Raw genomic sequence first — 22,390 nt, 5'->3', positions numbered from 1 at the left:
TTTTAATAATTTGACCTGCATTTTCATCATTTCTAATGTCTGTGGCATCCTTCCAGATGTGTTTCTGCCTGCCTGACCCTCCTGTCAATACTTATTAATTTCATGGCAATCTTTTCAAGTGTGTTTGGAAACAAACAGGAAAAAGTTACTCTAAGGTCAAGAATGAGCCCAAGGAAGCAAAACAGGAATGATCATGCTCCCAACAATAGTTTATATTTCTGTAGCTTTTTCTATCTTGCTCTTAAAATGGGCTTTACACATACAGATCTGTAAAACACCCCTGAAGAGGGAAGTTGCTACTCGAGTCCTGGAGGTGAGAGGAGGGCACCAAGGTGTTAGCTACCAAAGTGATTCAGAGAGCCAGTGGTAGAACGAGGAGGTCCAAGGCTTGAACCACTGCACAAGTTCTTCTGCTGGAGAAGTGAGACACGGACGTCTTAGTCAGGGTGAGAGCTTTGGCTACTTAAATAACCATCCGCTGGAATAACCTGGGGGATAAATGGTGTTGAAAGACTGGACTCTACAGGCAGCAGGACCAGTAAGGTCAAAGTGTCCTCAATGTGCAAAATGCTTACCTGTAGTAAGCAAGCTGCAGCTTTCTTGATTTGATATGCTTACCAAGTCAGCGTAAAGCAAAAACCAGCTAATGATTTAAACCTAGAAACAAAACTTGGTTTTCTCTGAGAAAACCATAGGAGAGGCTACTTGCTTTGTGTTTTTTTTTTTAATTATTCTGCCCCATTCACATAGCTAGAGAGCTGTGCTTACAGCCTTCAGCTCTTCAGAAGAAAAGTGAAGAAACACCAGCGAGAGCTGGAAAAAAGTAAAGGATGGGGGTGTCAGTAGTCCTGGATGAAGCCTGCCCCAGCACTGTGGGTAACTGGTGTCTGGGCAAACACGGCCTCTTTTCCCCGGAGTTTCTCCTGGTGGGAATGAAGAGCATCCCAGACCCTGGTGCTTGCCACAGGGGTGGTGGGGTCAGGCAAGACAATTTTTGGAGCCTCCTTGGTATGGTGAGAAGTGCTTCTAAAGAACGGGTGGCCAAACCTGAAACAGCAGTAACACACAGAGGAGAAAAGCCCTATGAGAACAGGTCACAGCTGGGAGCCTGGCTCACTGGGGCTCTCCTGGGCTGTCGCAGCGGGCAGGAGCCGATTCCCAGGGAAAATAGGATACAACTAGCAACGAAGTGAATTTGCAACTTCCTGAATGATGGAAAGAGGGTAAAACCCATGTCCCTGTGAAGTGCTATCGCGAGATCCCATCTCCTGCCCCAGAGACCCCGGCTGGGGCAGTGGCAGGGGCGGTGGTCTCTAGCGGCCGGCGCACGCTGGGGGCACCTGCCCCAGCTGAGGAGCCCGGCCAAACCTGCGCTGCGGGGCTGCGGAGCCCCTGTCCCCAGGCCGGCTGTGTGATCTGGTCCCTTCGGCAGAGCTGGGATTGATGCAGCTCCACGCCGGAGGATTAGAAACGGGGTGAGGCTTTCCCGACTGCAAAGGGCTTTCCAAAACTGCCCTCTCCTGGCTGTGAGTGCTTCAAAGCGACTATCGTGACCTGATGGCCCAACGTGCTCCGTGGATTAGGCCAAGGAGGGCGGACGTACAGGGACTGTCCGGTAAGCAGGGGTTCCTCCAGGCTGGGAAAATCTTTGTGTGGCCCGATGAACCAGCCACACACGCGTCTGTACCAACACAGTGGTACCGGGGACTCAAGGCTCCAGAGACACCTTACTGCAGCCTTCCAGTACTCAAAGGGGGCTGGTAAGAAAGGTGAGGACAGACTTTTTAGCAAGGCCTGTAGTGACAGGACAAGGGGTAACTGTTTTAAACTAAAAGAGGATGGATTCAGGCTAGATATAAGGAAGATGTTTTTCATAACGAGGCTGGTGAAACGCTGGCACAGGTTGCCCAGAGAAGTGGTAGATGCCCCATCCCTGGAAACACCCCAGGTCAGGTTGGATGGGGCTCTGAGCAACCTGCTCGAGTTGAAGATGTCCCTGCTCATGGCAGGGGGGTTGGATGAGATGGCCTTGAAAGGTCCCTTCCGACCCAAACTATTCTGTGATTCAAAGTGCCCAGGGTCCCTCAGCTCCGTATCGGAGAGACCTGACTGCGCTTTCACAGGTAAGTACAAGTCTGAATTTGCATGTTACGTTGCAGATTCAAAAAGAAAAGAAAGGTTGGGTTTTGTAGAGGGCTTTTACTGGAGGAAATTGAAAAATATGTATCTGACGTATCTGAAGACTTGGTTTTAACTTGCATCCTGATTGTTCCAGATGTTCCCCAGATGTCAAAGGGAACCAGGCATTGAAACAGCAGAACACATTTGTTTTAACAAGTTCTAACTTCAGTATTGCCAAAGAATTAAAAGCCCTGGGTTTGTTTTGATTTTTCTTTCACCAGTAACACTAATATCTATTAATTGCCTACTAATCTAATTTCAGGTGAATTAGTTCCTTTTTATTCCAGACAGCACGAGATTGATACACATCCCGATCCTGGCTGCTTCCCAGTCTTTCCTCTTTGGGTTTGTAAGGTGCTGAGCAGCTCTTGGAAAAGAAGCTCGATAAACATTGGCAATGATGGATGCACACCACCGGGGTAAAAAGAGAGACCTGAGCTCCTCCACAAAGGGCTTGCAAAGCTCATCGACCCGGGGCTTCCCTCTTCAGCGCTTTCCTTGACAGAAACCTTTCAGGGCGTGTGGAGGAGTTGAAGGCTGCAGGAGAGGTTGGAAACTGCCCCCAAGCACTGACAAAACCTCCTTAGCAGGGCCCAGCCTCCCGAGGGAGCCAAGGCCGGGGCAGAGGGGCCTCTGCTGCCCCTCCACGCCGGGGGCAGGACCTGCCGGGGGCCACCCTCGCTTCCTCCCGGGGGAAATGTGGGGTGAGGGAAGGGTATGCTTCTGCCTGCCCCTTCCCTTCCCACTCTCCTTTCCATTCTTTTTCTTTCCAAGTGGGAAATCAACATTCAACTAAAATTTAGCATGCAAAAAATGCATTTTTCAAGAATTTATGATGCAAATTCAAGATCATTCGAAACATCAATATTATTTCCATTACCTTATCGGGGTGTAAGGGAATCGGGTGCTCCTAACACTCCTAGGACAGATTTCTTTGCATTGAAGGAGATGCTGTTAGTGGCAGAGACTATTTGTGGGCGTCTAAGTCCGTGGGACCCAGAAACTGAATCCCAGGCTGCGCACCGCTGTGCTGCCGTGACTGAAGTTGCCCGAGCGAAGCAGATACCGCTTCTGTGCGTGGATTTTCTCAGAGAAGTTTGATTGTATCTGTTCCATGTGCACCTTTGATAATAATCACACTTAAAGCGAGGGGAGAAGCGCGCGCGCAGCTGCGGGACGCGGGGCCGGGAGTACGAAACGGGCGCGGCGGCTCCGGCCGCGGAACTTTGGGCACGGGCTTTCGGAAGGAAAGGGCGGCGGCGCGTTTTTTTCTGATGTTCTCGTACCGGTTCCTGCCGTGAGGTCTGGCGTTGTTAGAGCCCCCGGGGTAAAACCGACGGGGAGGGGAACGGGCCCACGGGGGATGCGCCCGCCGCCCGCAGCCCCTTCCGCTCCGCCAGGGGGCGCTCGCGCTAGCGGCCGCCGGCGCGGGGTGGGGGGCGCTCGCGCGCTCCCCGCGGAGGGGCGGGGCCGAGGCGGTGGCGGCCCGCGGGGGGTGGGCACCGCGCCCGCCCGCGCCGCTTCAGCGGGCGGTGCCGCCAGCCCGCCCGCGCCTTCCGGCTCCGTGACCCGGCAGTGCAAGCGCGGGCCATGGCCGCCTGCTGAGGTGCGGAGCGGGGCCGCGGCCGGGCGGGGGGCGCTGCCCGCTTTTCCTCGCCCCCCAGGGAGCGGCGGAGCGGGCGGCGGCGCGGCTCCTCTCGGCCTCTGTCGCCGGCAGGCCCCTGCTGGTGTGTGAACCTCGGAGGGAAGCGATTCCCGGCCGCGCGGCTGCGGGCCGCCTCTCTGCCCCGCGGGGCTTCTCAGCGGCCGGGCGGGCCCGGGCACCGCGGAGCCCGGAGGGGAGGGCGCGCGCCTCCCCGGCCGCGGGAGCTGCGGCATCTGCCGCCGCCTTTCTAGTCTTCACAGTTGTGTTTTACTGCAGGTGGTTCTGCGGTAAACCCGCCGTGCGCTCTCTCTCTCCAGGCCGAGGGCTGGCGTTCGCTCAGGAGCTGCGTGCCGGGGTCTCCGGTAAACCCAGGCCGTACCGTTAAGCCCTGCGGCACCGTGCGACTCGTCAGCTGAAATGAAGACCGTTCTGATGGTTGCGGAGAAGCCTTCTCTGGCCCAGTCCATCGCCAAGATCCTCTCGAGGGGTAGGAAAGCAAGCCTGTGGCTTCAGTTCTTCTGCTCGTTGTCCTGCCGGCGGCGGAGCCGGCGCGCCCGGGAGCGCGCGGCCCCGCCGAGGGGATCGGTGCTGGCTGCACTGAGGCAAACGGTGCTGCCGCGCGCCGGGTGTTGCTGCAGGTGGAGGGAGGCCGAGAAACGCCCTGGTCGGGTGCTTGGTCGTCTTGGGGCAGCTGACCCCGGGAATGGTGGCTTCGGGCGGGCCGCAGTCCATAAAACAACTGGGTGGCACTTCTCGTTCTGTTTATTTTTATGTGCCCATGCCTGTTCGATGCAAGAACAAAGGAAATCTGATTTTGATGTTTTATGTAACTGTAGCGTGTGTTGGTGCGTATGGTTTCAGGCAAGTGCCAATCGGGTAGCAAGCTGCTGTTCTGAGATTTTTGAAGCTATAGTAAATATTTTACAAATCATCTGGAAAGCAGAATGGATTTATTATAACTGTACTGGTCTAGAAAACCAGCTGTCTTTTCATAAGGATTTCTCGGTGGGAGGGAAGGGATGGAGGAGACATTGCATAGCTTCAATTGAAAATTAAATATGCTTCAAAAAAGTTTTAAAGTGATAATTAACCAAAATAAGTACTTGACCAAGGTGTAGAATTTTGTCATCAGGAAGACCCTGATGGTGTAAGATCAAAAAAAAGGGGGTTGTCATTTCACACAAAATAATGTTATTTCAGTAATTTTTTTATCCTGTTGATATTTATGATCTTATTTTCACAGGAAATATGTCCTCTCGCAAGGGACTGAATGGTGCATGCTCTGTGCATGAGTACACGGGATCATTTGTAGGACAGAGTGCCCATTTCAAGATGACATCTGTGTGTGGTCATGTCATGACTTTGGATTTCATAGGTATTTATTAATGAAATGTTTTAACTAATACGGGTTGTGAAACAGTGAAGGGCTTCTAATGAAGGAAAATACTCATTGTGGAAATAATTTAGGAAGAATGTTAAAACTGGAGAGGAAAGGAAGATGAAAAGATCACTTACGGTCAGCAGCTCTTGATTTTTGTTTCTAGTTCTCTGGCTGGCTTCTTGCACAACTTTGGGCATGCTGCTTATATTTTCTGTGCCTGAATTATGTCCCTGGAAAATGAGGGGAGATGAGGCTCAATTTGCTAGCCTGTAAAAGTGCGTTGGTACTTTGGATGAAAGGTGAGTAAGGAATGCAGAGTCCAAAGGGATATTCTCTAAAGCATTGTAGAGTATTACTGCAAAGTAGAGATGCGGCAAGGATAATGCACAAGGAATCCTGTCGCTAACTTGCTTTGAAATGTGGGACTAGTCATGGGACTACTGTACTTCCTTTAATGATAATGACCTCACAAGTTTTATGAGGAATACATTTTGAGTCATTGACACAGTGCTTTGAAGTGGTATTGTTTAGTGTAATTGCTAAGCAATACTACTATCAGTTACTTCAGAAAAATGCAAATGAACAAATGTATTGATATGAGAAGATGACACAGGATGCTCCGTGGCATAACAGGGCTGAGACATAACTGGCCGTTAATAATGAACAGTAAACCAGAGCGCAACGTGCACATTATGTGTGCGCTGTAAAAAACAAGGAAAAATAGCTCACCCGATCAATTAATTGTAGAAACAGAAGGTGTTCTAATAGCTCACATGAAAATTTCTGAAAGATGTGTAGCATTTTTTTTTTTCCTTCGTATGTTTGAAAATGATAGCTGCAATTCACGTAATGCTAAAGGGTCCCTTGATAAAGCTGGATGTGTTAGGATAGAAAGGTTTCAGAGACAAATCTTGAAAGCCAAGTGTTTTCCAAAGTAATGTTCTTTGCTGTTAGTTGGTGGTTGTTGTAGTGCATATTTAGAGCTCTGCTTAATGTACTTCTGCTTTTCAGGAAAATATAATAGCTGGGACAAAGTGGATCCAGCAGAACTTTTCAGCAAAGCTCCCACAGAAAAGAAAGAAGCTAATCCCAAACTGACTATGGTGAAGTTTTTACAGGTATTCTTTCTTATGAGTTAAATTATTTGAGAGCTATCTTTTTTCCTCGGCATTCTTTTTCTTCATTTCATCTGGAGCATATTCCATCTTCAAGGATTCATTGTTCCTATTCTTCCTCTGCTGGAGGAAGCAATGAGACCTATTTTTATCCCGTCAAGAAAAATAAGAGAAACTATTCTGTTTCTGGAAAAGCAGTAAAAATTACTAATAATTTTGAAGGAGCAGTGTAGCGTTGTGCTATGAATTAGCCTTGGTTTTAAAAAATAGTAATAAATTCTTACAGGTTAGCTAGCTTTATTTAAGAACCGGAAATATAACTCTCTCCCAGCTCTTAGAGTGGGTCGATTATCTTCACTCTAGGATAAGAAATTGAGTCTGTCTTCACCACAGATAGTTTTCTCTTGGAGGGTAATGCCAGAGCATTCCATGTCCTTCAAAATGTTTTTATTACCTCTCTTCCCTCTACTAAGGCAGACGGGCCACCTGAATGCACTGTTTTGCACGCAGCAGGTTGTTGAACGTTTGATTTAGTAGGTCTGTTTGCCTGCTTCCCAAAAGTGGGCAGTGTTTGGCAACACGCTGTACATAATGCTAGAGCTCTTCTAGGGTAGGAGAGAAATTAGTATGTTCCTAAATAAGGATTTTTTTCCCTACAGGAAGCAGCTTTTTGCCAAGGTTAGATCTATTTTATTAATTTTACTGGTTTTGACACTGTCTGTAATCTTTGCCTTGTTGAATTCACTTTTGCCATTGCCTTATGAGTTTTTTGACTGTTGATATCCTGCTTCTCAAAATTGGAGCGTTGGATGCATGTTTTGCTCCTAACAGCAAGTGCAAGGCATAGCTTGCAAATGCCTTCTTTAAAATAAGTCTATGTTGGTTATTGTTCACTCTTCACACGCACCTGTCTGGGAGGAAAGTGGTAGCTTAGTTGCTTTTACAGAATAATACTTTCTGAAAGGCAAGTATATGTGTTTATAAACTAGGAAAGTGTTTCTTGATTTGTTTTTTTTAATGATGTGGAAACTAAGGTACGGAAAGGGGAAGCGACTGTGTCCAAGGCTGCGCACACAGACTGTGGCATTTTCAGGAGACCTTTGCTGCTGTAGAGCTAGGCTGATTTTTTTTCAGCTCCTGCAGAAGAGCATCTTGTAGGCAGACTTCTGGTCCCATGAAGCACAGCTTGCTTCTCTCTTCAACCACTGTTTAAGTGCAGACTTCTTGTCACTTCTGCTATATTCTTCCAATCGTTTTTGCACCAAATTATCTCTAGTACTTTTAAAATAGAAACAAAAAGTATACAGATAGTGAGGAGGTTGGTCTTTCTTGAGTTGATGAACTGTGCTAATTTTTCTCACAGGTGGAGGGAAGAGGCTGTGATTGTATTGTCTTGTGGTTGGATTGTGATAAGGAAGGAGAAAACATCTGTTTTGAGGTAAGATTTCCATTTTTAAGACTTATAATACCCTAACGTTTGTCTGTGACCTACAATACTATCAACATACTGTTTTATGGATATACAGTAAAATTCAAACTCAGCTGAATGAACTTTTAAAGGCTTGGTGGAAAAACTCATGTGCTTTTGAACTCCTAACATGTCAGTTAAAGAGAATAAATCAGTTTCATAGCTGTTGCTCATCTGAGATGAGCAATAAGGTCTTTTAAACATTCGAACATTCCAGTGCTCTGAGAATTGGTCTGTATTTCACAGCTGGAGTAGTTATTTTGCTGTCCTTATAAAACTTGATCTCTATTATATTTCTTCATTAAACAATTAGACTCTTGAGCATGAAAGCCGCTTTTAGGTGTAGGCTTACCACAGGACTGTGGACTCCGCATAGAAGAGGTATAGAACTAAAACTTCGGTGTGCAAAGATTTTTTTTTTTTTAACATCCTATTCCCAGAAGTCTCTGTGAAGAGTATTTTTTGTTTAAAGAAGCACGTTTTATCAAGAAATTGTTGTAAGTTCTTTAAAATACCACTGTATCATAACTGGGCCCAGACAATACATAGAATAAACCCAGATGGAAACTGGTAAGTGTTCACCAAAAGGTGCTGCAGCTGCACTGGTGAATTTCTTCACACTTAGCTAAGAATAGCGCTTCACTTCCAGCAGTTGCTGTTTAATAAATAAATCCTTAAGTTTTCCTAATTCTTAATATGCTTCTGAGTGCATAGACGAATACTGCTCTTGCTTATCAGTTAGTGTATTGCCATGACATCTTACTGAATTAAGAAACTAGTTATGTATCAGCAAATATTTTATGGAGAGTGGTTTTGTTTTTTATTTTTTTCTTCTTTAGAGAGAAAAACTGACTTAAGTGCTTAACTTTCAATTACTCTTAAAATATGCTTCTGATCTTCATTAGGTTCTTGATGCTGTTCTTCCTGTTATGAACAAACCTCGTAGCACCGAAAGGACGATTTATAGAGCTAAATTCAGTTCTATTACTGACACAGACATCTGCAATGCCATGAATCACTTGGGAGAACCCAATCGCAATGAAGCTCTTTCAGTGGATGCCCGCCAGGAGCTGGATCTTAGAATTGGCTGTGCGTTTACAAGGTGACAGCATAGATTACAGACAGTTTTATGAAAGGTTCAGGAATAGTGCTTTGTCCACAAAATATGCCTTGGAACTCAAGTGGCTAATTTTGCTCAGTGCCAAACTGAACAATTTTATGCACAGACAATTAAAAAGAAGTAAAAAAATTTTGTTATGGCTTTAACTGAGCTAGGTGAAGTACTATCAGCAGTTATGGTATTCTGTTCTTATTTCTTATTTTATGTTGTTCTTGCATATTTCTTTGGGAATAAACAGAATTCTGTGAGGCAAAGTAATTATGACTTAATTTGCTTTAAGAGACTATGTTTCTCAGAATGCTTTTTTCCTAATGCCTGAATGTTTTAATAGATTGCTCTTATTTGTGTGTGTAAGTTAATGAAAACTTTTGCTTTCTGTGGGAATGAGGAAATCAATGTACTTGTTCCTGGTTTTTGTGTTTTTTTTCCTTTCTTAGGTTTCAGACTAAATATTTTCAGGGGAAATATGGGAATTTAGACAGCTCCCTCATCTCCTTTGGGCCATGTCAGACCCCAACGCTTGGATTCTGTGTTGAAAGGCATGACAAAATCCAGTCATTTAAGCCTGAGACTTACTGGGTGCTGCAAGCTAAAGTAGGTTTTACAATACTTGTTGGTATATGAGGAACATATATTTTTACCAAAGAAATGCACTTATTTTCATTTTGCTCATTCATAAATTTGTAGCTGGTGACAAGAATTCACAATGCCTACAATTTACTCATGTGTTCTTATTCAGTTCACCACACCACAGTTCACCACGCTCTCTAGAAGAGATTCCAGGATGTCAGTTTTGTATAAAAGTGGTTATTGCCTGCTGCTTATAAGAATTCTTCAGTGCTAGCCATCTAAGCTTAGACTCAGCCAAAAAGACTACTTAAAATGGTTTGCTTTTGTTCCCTGGGGTCCTTGGGCTGTGTTATTAATTTGAATCCAGGAATTAATTAGGCTGCCAACAAACATTGGCATTGCTCAGTATTGGAATTTTAAGGCAAATAAAATGCTCATTGTGTTAATTGGCAATTGAGTCCTCTGAATACTTTGGGAGCTTATGGTAGTTTTATAGCCTTGCTGCTGTCCAAGCTCCGAGAGCAAACCAACATGGTTTTACTGCTTGTGATCACAAGGATTTTTTAAACAAATAAGGGGTAGATGGTAAAAAGTTGCCATTTTTAGATATTAAAAAAAAAAAAAATCTGGTGTCTATTGTCATCTGTTTTCTGATGTGTCTCGTGTGTCATGCTGGAAATACTGGTGCCTGTTTTCTGAGAGTTTTGTGGTGTCTTATTGGTTGCTTCATATTTATTTTTGTAGCTGGGATCATGATCTAGTTACAGTTTAATAAAAAATATTGATTTTGCTAAATCAAAGTGGTAAACTTTGAATTTCTGCCCATTTCAGCCTTTACTGTTCCCAGCACTAAAAATAAGAATAGTATTTCAGTTAAGTGCAGGAATAATTCCAGTCATTCTGCTGACCCCAGAACAAAAAGTGCTCCATCTTTCTGTGTTAGAGTACAGTTGCACGTTTGAAGTCCTTGTGTCCTAGTACAGGTATTATTAGGATTTGCTTGTGGGATTATTGTTGAAAATTTGTATCCTTACACTTCTAGTAACTAAGGCAATTAGTAGGAAATTTTTTTTTTTGTCCATTAGGTGAACCCTGAAAAAGAAAGTTCTCTCACTTTGGATTGGGATAGAGTGAGGGTGTTTGATCGTGAGATTGCCCAAATGTTCCTGAATATAACAAAGATGGCAAAAGAAGCAAAGGTAGGAATATTTACTAAGCGTCAGTAGAGCCATATTTTATATAAAGGAAATGCCATTTAATATTTTATTTGCTGCATATTGTTTTTTATTAAAGAAGGATGTAGAATATCTGTATCTTGTTTTTTACTCCATTCAACTTTGTGTAAATGAGAGTAACGGGCAAGAGATTTCTTTTATTGTACTCCGTATTATGTTAGTGTGGTCATCTCAGCAGAAGCGCCTTCTTAATATTGACTTTGAAAATGATCATCACTCATGATAGGAAGTCTTCATTACTAAACCTGCTAAGAAATACTGTTCAGATCTCTCCAAGTAGACCTCTTATTTCCCATGAGACATGGTATAAATCAGAATTTAATTACTTATGTGGCAATATTACTGCAGTTAAATTTTTAATCATGTGTATGGTGCAGTCTTTATAGCCAATTAACTTCTAGTTCTGCTCTGTTCAATACTTGTTTGACAGTATGTTTGGATGTAAGTGCTTATAGCCATCAAGGTTCAAAGACTGCATGAAACTTTTAAAAACCTGGATCCTTATAGTTAGGACAATTCCTCAGAATAAGCACTGAATCCTTGTAGCACTGAAACTACGTGCAGCTGAGGTAACTACATGCTGCTGAGGTAAATGGGAAGTAAAGATAATAATCTGCCTTTCTGCATTCCCAGTTATATGCCTGATCTAGCCTATAGCACAAAGGGACCTTAGGACTAGAACTTCAAAATTTGGTAAAATTATCTTCAGTCAGATTTCCTAAAGTAAAAACACATTGGTGGCTACTGTTTGAAGAAAACAAAGCAGGTATGACAAGAATAGGTAATGTTAGGTACGCCACGTGTTTATAGGCATGATGGAAATTAAACGTTTATCAGTTACCAAACTTCAAAACTTTTACTGGGAAAATGCTATTTTCTAGGTAGAATCTGTGAGTAAAAAAGAGAAGGTGAAGCAGAGACCACTGGCTCTGAACACGGTAGAAATGCTACGAGTGGCCAGTGCTGCTTTAGGTATGTGTAAAAGTTCAGATTTTCACACTGTTTTAAAGCAAAATATTTTGGCTTCTCAGATGAAATAATTAAGGACGTATCAAATGTAGTTTGATAGCCTCCTCTCCCTGTAATACATCATTTTTGGGAAGGATCAAGTTTAGAAAGCTTGTCAAAAGTGAAAAGCTGGGCAAGATCAAGGTGTCAAGGTGACAGAAGTCTTATGGAAAGGGCAAACTGTGATTTATTTAAATGCTTTGATAAGGTATACTCTCAGATGCAGCGAACAAATCATAATCACAGCGATGTGTAGATGATTTTTGTTTTCTCCTATCCCATCTTAGGAATGGGTCCACAACATGCCATGCAAATAGCAGAGCGTCTTTATACTCAGGGTTATATTAGCTACCCTCGAACAGAAACTACCCATTATCCAGAAAATTTTGACTTGAAAGGATGTTTGAGACAGCAAGCCAATAATCCTTATTGGGCAGAAACTGTGAGTACATGAAGCATAAACCTGTACTGTTTAATAGATCATTCTTTAGTCTTGTGTTTTAGAACGTATCTTACTTGGTATATTATGACCTTATAGATCTTTAGAAACAATAAATACCTGTAATTGCTTTTATGTATGGATGTTGTATTATGGATTTGATCTGAAAAGTTTTCTTAATCTGCTGAGAGAGACCTGTTATCCACTTCAGCCAGCCTGTTTTGTCTCTTCCTGCACTCAGGTAAAAGCATTGCTATCAGAAGGCATTAATCGTCCAAGGAAAGGCCATGATGCCGGAGACCATCCTCCCATTACTCCAATGAGAGCTGGAACAGAAGCAGAATTAGGTATAGGCAAATTCAGTAGTGTTGGAACACTATGTACAGAAATTAGTTCCTTGAGGTATAGGAGCCAGTGTGAAAATCCCTGAGTTTTAACTGAAAATGGAATTATTTCAATGACAGGAAGTGGAGAGCAGATTTTATCCTAATTTAAACTTCTGATGACAGTCAAGTTCAGAGCTGGCCTGCTATTCAGTAATTGATCCTAGGGACTGTGGTACTGCTAAGAAAAAACAATAGCCAACTTAACAACTTAATGCCTACATTCTCTGGGAGAAATTTGCCCCAGAACAGTAGCTTCAAAGTACTGGGATGTTATTGTGTATTTGTGCTTGAAAGTCAAACTTCAGTCACATTTTGATTTAGTCTCCATGGTTTGTGGTTTTTATATTAAAATGTAACATTTTACTTTCTGTATGTTGTGATCCTTGAAAAGGCGATTTTAAGGTTATAAAAAGTGTAGTGAATGTATTGTACTGTTTGTTAGTAATAGCTAAGATTATTGTAGAAAACTGATAACTTCCGATTTTCATGAATCGGTGAGATAATCTCAATCTAAATAGGAAAAAAAAAAGCTTTAAAATTTTGAGTAATTGTATAGGTTACTGAATGGCCATGCAAGTTTTTTTTTTGTATATACACAGCAAGATCAAATACGCAAACCACAGGACTAAGATTTAGAAGCTGAGTTTCTGTTCATAGCAGTGTAACCTTTCAACTATTCAATTTCCTAACTGTAGATTGTGGATAGGGAAACTTGTACTTTGAATTTTAATCTAGATTAGTGTTAATAAGTAGTATTTTAGTGATTTCTTGCAGGACTTCAAGCAGCCCAGTGTGCAGTGTGGCAGTTGCCACTAGAATCCCATTTCAGGGTTTAGAATGGAGTGTGGTCTCCAGTGGCACTAAGCAGTAGAGCATTTTATTTTTGTTCATATGTTTTTTTTTTGTGTGGTTTTTCTGTTTTTTTATTTTTAAGGAAAAAAAAAGTCTTTTCTACTTTATCCTCTCATTCAAACACATTGCAGAATTGGGAGATGGGCTGGCTAAATTTGCAGTCCTTTTCCAAGAGCATCTGCATGCACCTCATGTCTGTATGACATGATGCTATAGGCAGGAAATTTTCAAGGAGAAACTAGATTAACTTTGGAATGCTATTTTCTTTTAGGTACCAGTTTTTCCTGTGATACCTGTGGAAATCTGGTACCTTTTAGTGCAGATTTTACGCAGAGCTGCAGGACTTGAGTTGTGTAAGATGATGTTTATCCTCAGGTGGAGATGGATGGCGACTATATGAGTACATAACTAGGCATTTCATTGCCACTGTCAGCGCTGATTGCAAGTACCTACAAACCACCATTTCTTTCAGTATTGGCCCTGAACGTTTTACCTGTATTGGAAAAGTGGTAACTTCACCAGGTAAGACTAACCAGGGAGTAATTCGTTAGCTACAGATTATTTTTCCCCCATTAATACATAGAATGGATATAAAAGTGAAGATCTGGGGACGAGTACAATTTTGAAGATGTTTTCTGAGCTATCAAGACCAACTCTTCGTCTTCATTCAGTTTCATATAGAAAAATGTACATTCTTCATATACTTCAGTTACAATAGAAAAAGCCTTATTTTTCATGTAGTAGTCCAAAAGATTTAATGCCCCATTTGCTAGTGTGAAGACCAGTCTTTTTATAGACAGCCAATGCCTTTTGAGGGTTAAATTACACAAAGGCGGATTTTTTTCTTGGGCCTCCGTAAAAAGAATGTAACACCACCACTGAGATGTTTATGGTAAACTGTCCCAATAGTCCTTATTACATTAATACGACTTACTATTTACATTTCCTTTTTAAGAACTCTTGCCATCGGTTTACTTTTTTTCATGTATCAACGTGATTCGAGTAATGCGCAAAACGGATCTGATGCAGTGCAGTGGGAGATAACCATGTTGTGATACTGTATTTCCTCAGTATTCCTAGCCTCAGATATTTTCTGCATGGTATGGCAGACAACATCTTAACTTTGATCTGTATAATGAGGCCCATGTTAAAATTAGAAATGTATACCTTGTCCTTTTGAAAGTTGTGAATGTAAGCTCTCATTATTTTTGTTTGTTTGTCTCTTCATCTCCAGGGTTCACAGAAATTATGCCGTGGCACAGCATCCCGTTAGAAGAGAGCCTTCCCCACTGCGAGAAAGGAGATCTTTTTCCAATTGGTGAAATTAAATTGCTGGAAAAGCAAACCAGTCCTCCTGATTACCTGACAGAAGCAGAACTTATCACGCTGATGGAGAAGCATGGCATTGGTAGGAACTTACTTAACTTATGTTAGCCTGTAATACATCCACCAAGAGTGCAAAGAGTCGGAATCACTCCTCTGAACTCTCTGTCAGTTATCACCTTTCATTATTCGTTTGAATATGTACAGTAATGATCTCTTTCCCATCAAACCACAATGCCTGTAGCACCTTTTAGCAGATGGTAGATTATCTCTTCCCCCACATTCCTTTCCCTTTCTTATCCTTATGCCTAGTTTCTGGACAAAGCAGTATCCTTTTGTAACACGTCCTTGTGACTTCTCTGTCAGAAAAAGCTGGTGTTGTGTGGAAGAATGCACCTTCCCATTTTTAGGAATGATTTCCTGTCTTTACAGCTTGGTTCACTTTTGCTGGCTCCAGTAGTCCTTATATATCTTATTATGCAATGTATCACAATACTACTTTTCTTTTTCAATCTGGCTTGTTTCCTTTGATGCATTTTCATAAATTTGTCTGGTCAAAACAAACATAGTCTCTTACTCCACTGTGTTTTTCCAGAATAAGTGATTGTGAGAATAGGTGTCTTCCCAGTAGTAATTCCTTGGAAGAGATTAAAGAATTAAGGTTAAAACATATGTTTCAGAATTCTCAGAACTGCAAAGGAGTTATCAGAGTTATCAGAGAGGGAAGTTACTCACTGGAAGTTGGGTAACAGTAAAAAGGTGTCTGAATTTTAAGCAGTCTCAGGAGCCACATAATTTGACGTGAAACCAGAGAAGTTGGAAATGAGTAGTCCAATGAAAAATTCATTTTGTTCAGGATGGATATATTGTTTTCCTTTGTGTGGCAGGAACTGATGCAAGTATTCCAGTCCACATTAACAACATTTGCCAGCGAAACTATGTCACAGTGGAGAGTGGTCGGAGACTAAAGCCTACAAACCTTGGCATTGTTCTGGTTCATGGTTATTACAAAATAGGTCAGTTAATGTTCTTCCCTTTCCATCCTCTTACCTTCTTTTCCCTTCAGCATTTCATGGACTGTTGTCCCTGTACAAGTGACAGCATTTCTGTTTGAAATGATGCCTCTAGGAAAGTATTAGTAATTCAAAAGACGATAATAATTAAAACCCATTTGTTTATTTTTATGTCAGTTTATGTATGGACAGTTTCCTATCCCCATTTTTTGATCTTTCATTGCTGCTTCTCTATTGCTGCTGTCTCTGGTTTTCTGTTAGATGCAGAATTGGTTCTTCCTACGATCCGCAGTGCTGTAGAGAAGCAACTCAACCTAATAGCTCTCGGTAAAGCAAATTATCATCAGGTCCTGGAGCATACCCTTGACATTTTCAAAAGGAAATTTCACTATTTTGTGGATTCTATTGCAGGTAAAACTTTTTTACATGTGGCGTTCTCTACAATTATTTAATTGTTGCAAAGATACTAGTAGAGAATACTTATATATTAGGTTCCTTTCAGATATTTAGGCTTACTGAAAAGTTGTGCCAGGACTGGAAGTTTCCAGTCAAATTCAGTTGCTCTCTGGAAGGAAATGGACTGAATCATGGCTCCAAAACTCTACTTCAAATTTATTTTGTGACTGTGTAGTGGTGAGTTTTCAAAAACTTCAGACTGGCTGAAGTACTTACCCTTGGGTGTTTGTGCATGCTCAGTGCAAAACACTGTGTATTTAAAAAGTCCTCCTAAACAAGGAAGAGTATTGTGGAGAAAATATTTCCATTCCCATGTCTTCACAGGTCCTGTAGATGATGTCAGGTTTCCTCTTAAGAGCTAGAATTCTAACATAAATGTGATTCTCTTTTCTGCAGGTATGGATGAGCTGATGGAAGTGTCTTTTTCACCCTTAGCTGCCACGGGTAAACCTCTTTCCCGCTGTGGCAAATGCCATCGTTTCATGAAGTATATTCAGGTAACTTCTCCTCATGCTTGTAATTTAAATTTCACTTTCTGGGGAGCATTAAGTAGAAACCCGTTTTCCATGATTGGATTTGGATTCAAATGTGGTTGTCAAAGTGCATTTCTAAAACAAAAAGCCTGCTGGAGTTTTTCCATGGGGAGCAAACTAGAGAGCAGCCCTAGTTGGATTTACTGCAAGTTTTGAGCTCTGTTGACATTGATGTTGTTCTGGAGATTTGCATTCTATTTCCAGGCCAAGCCAAGTCGTCTGCACTGCTCTCACTGTGACGACACCTACAGCCTCCCACAGAATGGTACCATTAAACTCTACAAAGAGTTGCGTTGCCCCTTAGATGACTTTGAGCTGGTGCTGTGGTCGTCTGGATCCAGAGGAAAAAGCTACCCGCTCTGTCCATACTGTTACAACCATCCTCCCTTCAGGGATATGAAAAAAGGTAAGAATTCGGTAAACGTGTAGGGATCACCCTCACTTGAAATAAGTTAGGTGCAGTCTATGCAGTGTGCTTTTCAGTAGTTTCTAACAGCATTGCTTAGTAGCAAATGCTGTTCAGATTAGATTACAGATACCTAAAATTCACATCAAACTCGCTGACCAAATTTTATTAGTTAATTTCTGAATACTTTTTTTTTATTAAAAGAAACAAATTTAGATGCATGCACAGTTAGTGACCTTCCTAACACTCAGTATACAGTGAAAGACACTGAGATTCTGACACGTTGGAAATTGGAGTATGCTTGGTATGGGTAAGACTGTAGATTAAGGCCAGGTCTGAGAGTGTTTTGATACTGATATAGGTGGTGTGTCAAAATCTGTGGAAGGATAAAAGGAGGGGTAAAAGTTGCATTTGATTTGGTGACAGTGAGATCAAAACTTACTTCAGGTGATGCTTTGAAGCTCTGAGTATCAGGAGATTTTTGGCATCTTTTTATTATCTTTTAATTAAAAATGTCTTGTACTAATGGTGTATAGTGCAAGTATAAAATAGCAGTTGGTTAGGAGCCATACATTTAATTGAAAGCATAACTGGTTTTCATCACGTGTCCACACTGCCTGTACTGTACCATGGCAGTATCTGGCATCTCTGAAAGCCATTATAAAAGAAGAGTTTTGAGCAAGGGATTATTCTGACTCTGTGAAAAGGCAAGTTGCCATTTGGGGAGTGGTTCCAATCTGTAGCAAACTTAGAAAACCTATAATGTACTAAGCTCTCTTTGAATTCTGTGTCTCACTCCCTCCAAACTGTGTGGTGATACAAAGGGTTCCTTGTGGTATGGCTTTTTTATTCCTCCACCAGGAATGGGCTGTAATGAATGCACCCACCCCACGTGCCAGCATTCTCTTAGCATGCTTGGAATTGGGCAGTGCGTTGAATGTGAGAATGGGGTTCTGGTGCTAGACTCGACGTCAGGTCCCAAGTGGAAGATGGCCTGCAACAAATGCAACGTGATTGTGCACTTCTTCGAGAATGCCCACAAAGTCCGAGTGTCGCCAGAGACCTGCGACTTGTGTGATGCAGCCCTTGTGGACGTAGATTTTAACAAAGCCAAATCTCCTCTACCTGGTGATGAGACCCAGCATTCGGGCTGCATATTCTGTGATCCTGTATTTCAAGATCTGGTGGAGCTGAAACATGCAGCCATGAGGCACCCCATGCACCGTGGGGGACAAGGAAAAAGGCAAGGTCGAGGAAGAGGTAAAGGCCGAAGGCCTGGAGGAAGACTCAATCCAAAGAAACCCAAGGACAAAATGGCAGCTCTGGCTGCTTACTTTGTATAATAGCCGTACAACAGAAAAATAAACTTCTTATAAAAATTTATTTCCCTTCAAGTTCATTTTTAAATATTTTTGATCTTCACTGCTTTCCTCTTGTTAGAAAAGTTAAACACCTTAGATTGTTGTACGCCTTGATTAAATCACAAAACAAATTCTTCTGGATGATCAGTTAGTAACCGAGTAAGCCTTTAAGGTTTTAATTGGAATTCATTGGTCCAAGTAGAGCTCACAAACAGTAGGGAGACTCAAGAAGTCTACCTAGACTGTTGTCTGTGGCTGATAGACAGGAAATGAAATTTCCCTCTTCTGCCTTTTCTGAGGCCTTTGTTAGCACTTCTAGCACTACAAGTGACAGGAATATGAGCCCTGATTAAGATCAGCGTTATGCTGCTGTAGTCTTCAGGCGTGGAATGAGACTTGTTTCATCTTACTTTGAATCTTCAAAAATAACAAATTATTAGTAGCTGTCAGGCTTTTAAATTAAATCTGCAATAGCAAGAGCACTGCTTCAGATCTGTCACTCTGCTGCATAAGAGAATAATGCCAAGAGACATACAAAATGGAAATTATACACGTGAAGGGGAATATCTGCATTGGGCGGTGATTCTCAAATTATGGTCTGCGCAGCCAAGTTACTGTCTTTTGGTCAATGGGCCTGAGTTAAATGAGGCCTCCGCCTGCTGCTGGAGGTCAGATAGAATACCCATGCTGCTCTTTTCCTCTGTGTTCATATAGCTGATCATACCTGATCAAATACAGTTTGCACTGTCTGTACCCCAGATTGTCATTTCAGTGTTGGTTAGTTTTGTCATCAAAAGGAGGGTGCCCTCATGTTTTTATATGGAACGGTATCTAACCACTGGGTGCCATATTACAAAATCTAACTGTACAAATATATAATACTCTCTCCTTTCCTTCCATGTGCACGTAGCTAATCCTATCTGGTCACCTGATGAAGTACAGTTTGTATCATCTATACCCCCAAAACAGTTTCAGCGCTAGTTGTGGTTGGATGGGAGGATGCCATCGCAGTTTTAGATGGTGCAAAGGCCACTGCATTTGAACACAGGCTATGCAGAGAGCAACTTGACACGCAATTCACTGGCAACAGAAAGGAAAGACAAGTCCCTACAAAAGGTAATGTACAACTCTGCTGTTTTAATTGGCACAGTGTGTGCATTTACTGAACGAGAGAACGCAAGACAAAACACCACAGCCCCAACCAAGCCTGTTCCTCTGATCAATGTTTATACAGTTACAGCTCAAACATGAACTATGTTTTAACAGTATTACCTAAAAGACCCAGCCATAGGTAGAAGTTTCTTTTTGTAGTTCTTGTTTGTTTTCTTCCATTAAGTGTTATTTCTGGTATAAACAAACTGTCTTTGCATCTCCCTTAGCCTGGAGTGTGTAGTTTCTTTTCATATTTTAAAGGTCATCTTGCTGTAATGTCTTAGAGCCATAGATCTTAGCATAAACTATAATAACTTTAAGGGTAGTTCTATTGATTCACTTGTTAAGTCCTCTCTTACCTCTGTAGCCTGCTTTCATACACTACGCTATGGCTCCAAAAATACCTGTGTGCTCATCTAGCTTCTGCTGCTCTGTATGACACTGGCTGTTGGCTGGGATTTCTGTGATACATGGAGACAGTGGCCCTGGAAGTGTGGGAAACCTGTCATTAGTCATTTGTCGTGGGTTTGAGCTGTGTGTGAACACTTTCCTCCTCCTCCAAGCATGGCTTTTATTTTGGCCATTTGTGCACAGACTTTTGCTTGTAAAACCCCTTAGCTGTATTAGCCCCAGTGGAAATAAAGTGCTGGGATCTTTCTCTCAAAGTGAGCTGTTACGTGTTATGGCAGATTTCAGTGGCTCCCTTGTAACTACTGCAAATGGCAAAGTTCTTTCTGATGTAGAAATTTCTGATTATCTCTAGAGTGGAGTGGAAAGAATGCAGAGGTGATGAGCGCTTTCAGTTTCTGCTTAAAACTTAGAGGCATATTCCTGGGATTGCTTTAAAAGGTACATGAGAGAAAGAAACTTCTTAAAATGATTAAGTCCCTGGAAATGTGTCTCTCTAACGTTTGAGGTAAGCACTGCATCTCTCACGTCTATGGTTCTTACTGGAAAAGAGAGAGGAATTACAGCTTATGAAATAAATCTCTTCTTTCAGTTTATACTGCATGGGAAAAGCTCAGGGGAAAGCCTTTATTGTTTAGGAAGTTATCTTTGAAATAACATAATTCACTCAAGAGCGGAGATCGGTTTGGCTCCCATAGCTGATGAAAGACTAAATATGAATTGATCTATATGATATGGCTGCACACTTGTCCCTGCTGACATGCCACTAGTGTGCCCTAGGATGCTTTCTTTTGTCAGCCTGGAGAGAGGGAAGCAGCAGCTGGTGTCACTAGAAAGTTGGTGCCAAAAGGCACAGGCAGTGCAGTCCTCAGGATTAAGAGTATCAAAATGCAGATTTTTGATAATCTGATAATTATTTTTCTGTGGAAGGAAAAAAAGGATTACATCTCTGATAGGAGCAGGGAAAGAATACAGCACAGACAAAAAACATCTGTCTGAAAGTGATTGGTGGCTGTTTTAGGGCCAGTAATACTGAAGGGGTGACTTCATTCCATGTTTAGGGTTGCTCTCTCCTAAATCATTCAACTATTTTAAGACAATTTTTGTTCCTGGAACTGCCAGTAGGGAGTGATCATAGCAGGGACGTTGCAGGATACAGGCTGCTATAGCGTAGCATGGGAATACAAAGGGAAGAGGCGGGATAAGAATCTCCATAGCTTTAATGGCTTAGAAATCTCTAAAAACTTCAGCACTCTCTGTTGCTGAGCAGAGTTAACTTTGTGCCCTGTCCGTCAATCTGTCATGAATCCTAAATTTGTACTAAGTTCAGCAGGAGTTTAGAGCACTCAGATCCTTCACAAAACTGAGCATCTTGCTTAAAACAGTGTAATAGCGGCCTTCTCTTTTTCATAAATAACTTATTATGGGATCCTATGTGAAGTATTCCCCTATAAAAAATAAACAAGTTTTGAAGGCATTAACCGTGCTTCCCCTTTCTTTTCAGAGATCTCTTGCGATTTAAAAAGTGTGAAGTATATTGTGTTTGCTAGTTTTTTCAGTAGAATGGGAACAGAACATGAGTTAACACTCTGAAATAAAGATGTCTGACAAGGAGAAAACAAGAAATCAAGGTACTGCAGCAATATTATTTCACTGAACATGTACTAGTGCTTCTGGGTAACGTGTTCTCTGTCTTGACTTTGCAGCATCTGATGTTTTATTCCTTCCTCCTCTAAAAATGTTCAGTTATATCCAGCTACCCCTGGAAGATGTTACAGTGTAAGGACAGAGTCCTTATCACTCTCAATACCAGAAGTAAAAAGGTGTTTCTATTTGTGCGTGCTGGAAACTGCTGCTGTTTGGAAGTTAAGACATGTCACCTGTTCATGTCTAGATGTTTGAATATTGAGGAGGAGATGGGGACTACAAACAGCATTAAAGACCTTGTTCGTGGCGGGGGGGGGATGTTTTGAGTTTTTTTTTTTTCCCAAACTTGAATATTCAGGCTAATGTCTTTCTGGGAAAGACTTTTGCCATTTCTTGGTTGGCTGAAATAAGGGAATGGCATTGTGCTTTGGTACCACACTGCAGCAGAGTTACACTGTTACACAGCTCTGTGTGAGGCAGGAAGGAAAGGGATTTTAGGTGATACGCTGTAAATACCCAGAAGGGCCCAAAAGATCTAGGAGAGAGGTCAGTGCAAGTGTTGTAGATGCCTGTGTCCTGCTAACCCGTGAGGGGGTTGGTACTGTGTTATTTTTGTGAGTCTAGGGTTTCAGGATTTTCATTCCTCTTGGAAGATTCTGGCTTGGGACAAAGATTGTTCCATCTAGTTTAC

The 22,390-nt window shown here is 42.0% G+C and overlaps 1 protein-coding gene across 1 annotated transcript; it reads left to right on the top strand.

Annotated features, from left to right (window-relative positions):
* Window positions 1-4,243: 4,243 nt before the first annotated feature.
* Window positions 4,244-18,474, top strand: TOP3B (DNA topoisomerase III beta; the record flags this gene model as incomplete). Its single annotated transcript, XM_082007532.1, has 17 exons — window positions 4,244-4,313; window positions 5,070-5,201; window positions 6,219-6,325; window positions 7,686-7,760; window positions 8,696-8,892; window positions 9,348-9,504; window positions 10,566-10,679; window positions 11,597-11,687; window positions 12,011-12,165; window positions 12,404-12,509; window positions 13,776-13,922; window positions 14,635-14,808; window positions 15,611-15,739; window positions 15,998-16,147; window positions 16,589-16,689; window positions 16,930-17,131; window positions 17,993-18,474. The coding sequence occupies 17 exons, from the start codon at window positions 4,244-4,246 to the stop codon at window positions 18,472-18,474; spliced, it is 2,589 nt and encodes an 862-aa protein (XP_081863658.1).
* Window positions 18,475-22,390: the final 3,916 nt, after the last annotated feature.

The sequence above is a fragment of the Phaethon aethereus genome (genome assembly GCF_964289735.1).
Source record: "Phaethon aethereus genome assembly, chromosome: 17".
Taxonomy (NCBI): Eukaryota; Metazoa; Chordata; class Aves; order Phaethontiformes; family Phaethontidae; genus Phaethon; species Phaethon aethereus.
The sequence above is the reverse complement of the archived record's forward strand: the minus strand, read 5'-3'. Positions and strand labels throughout refer to the sequence as shown.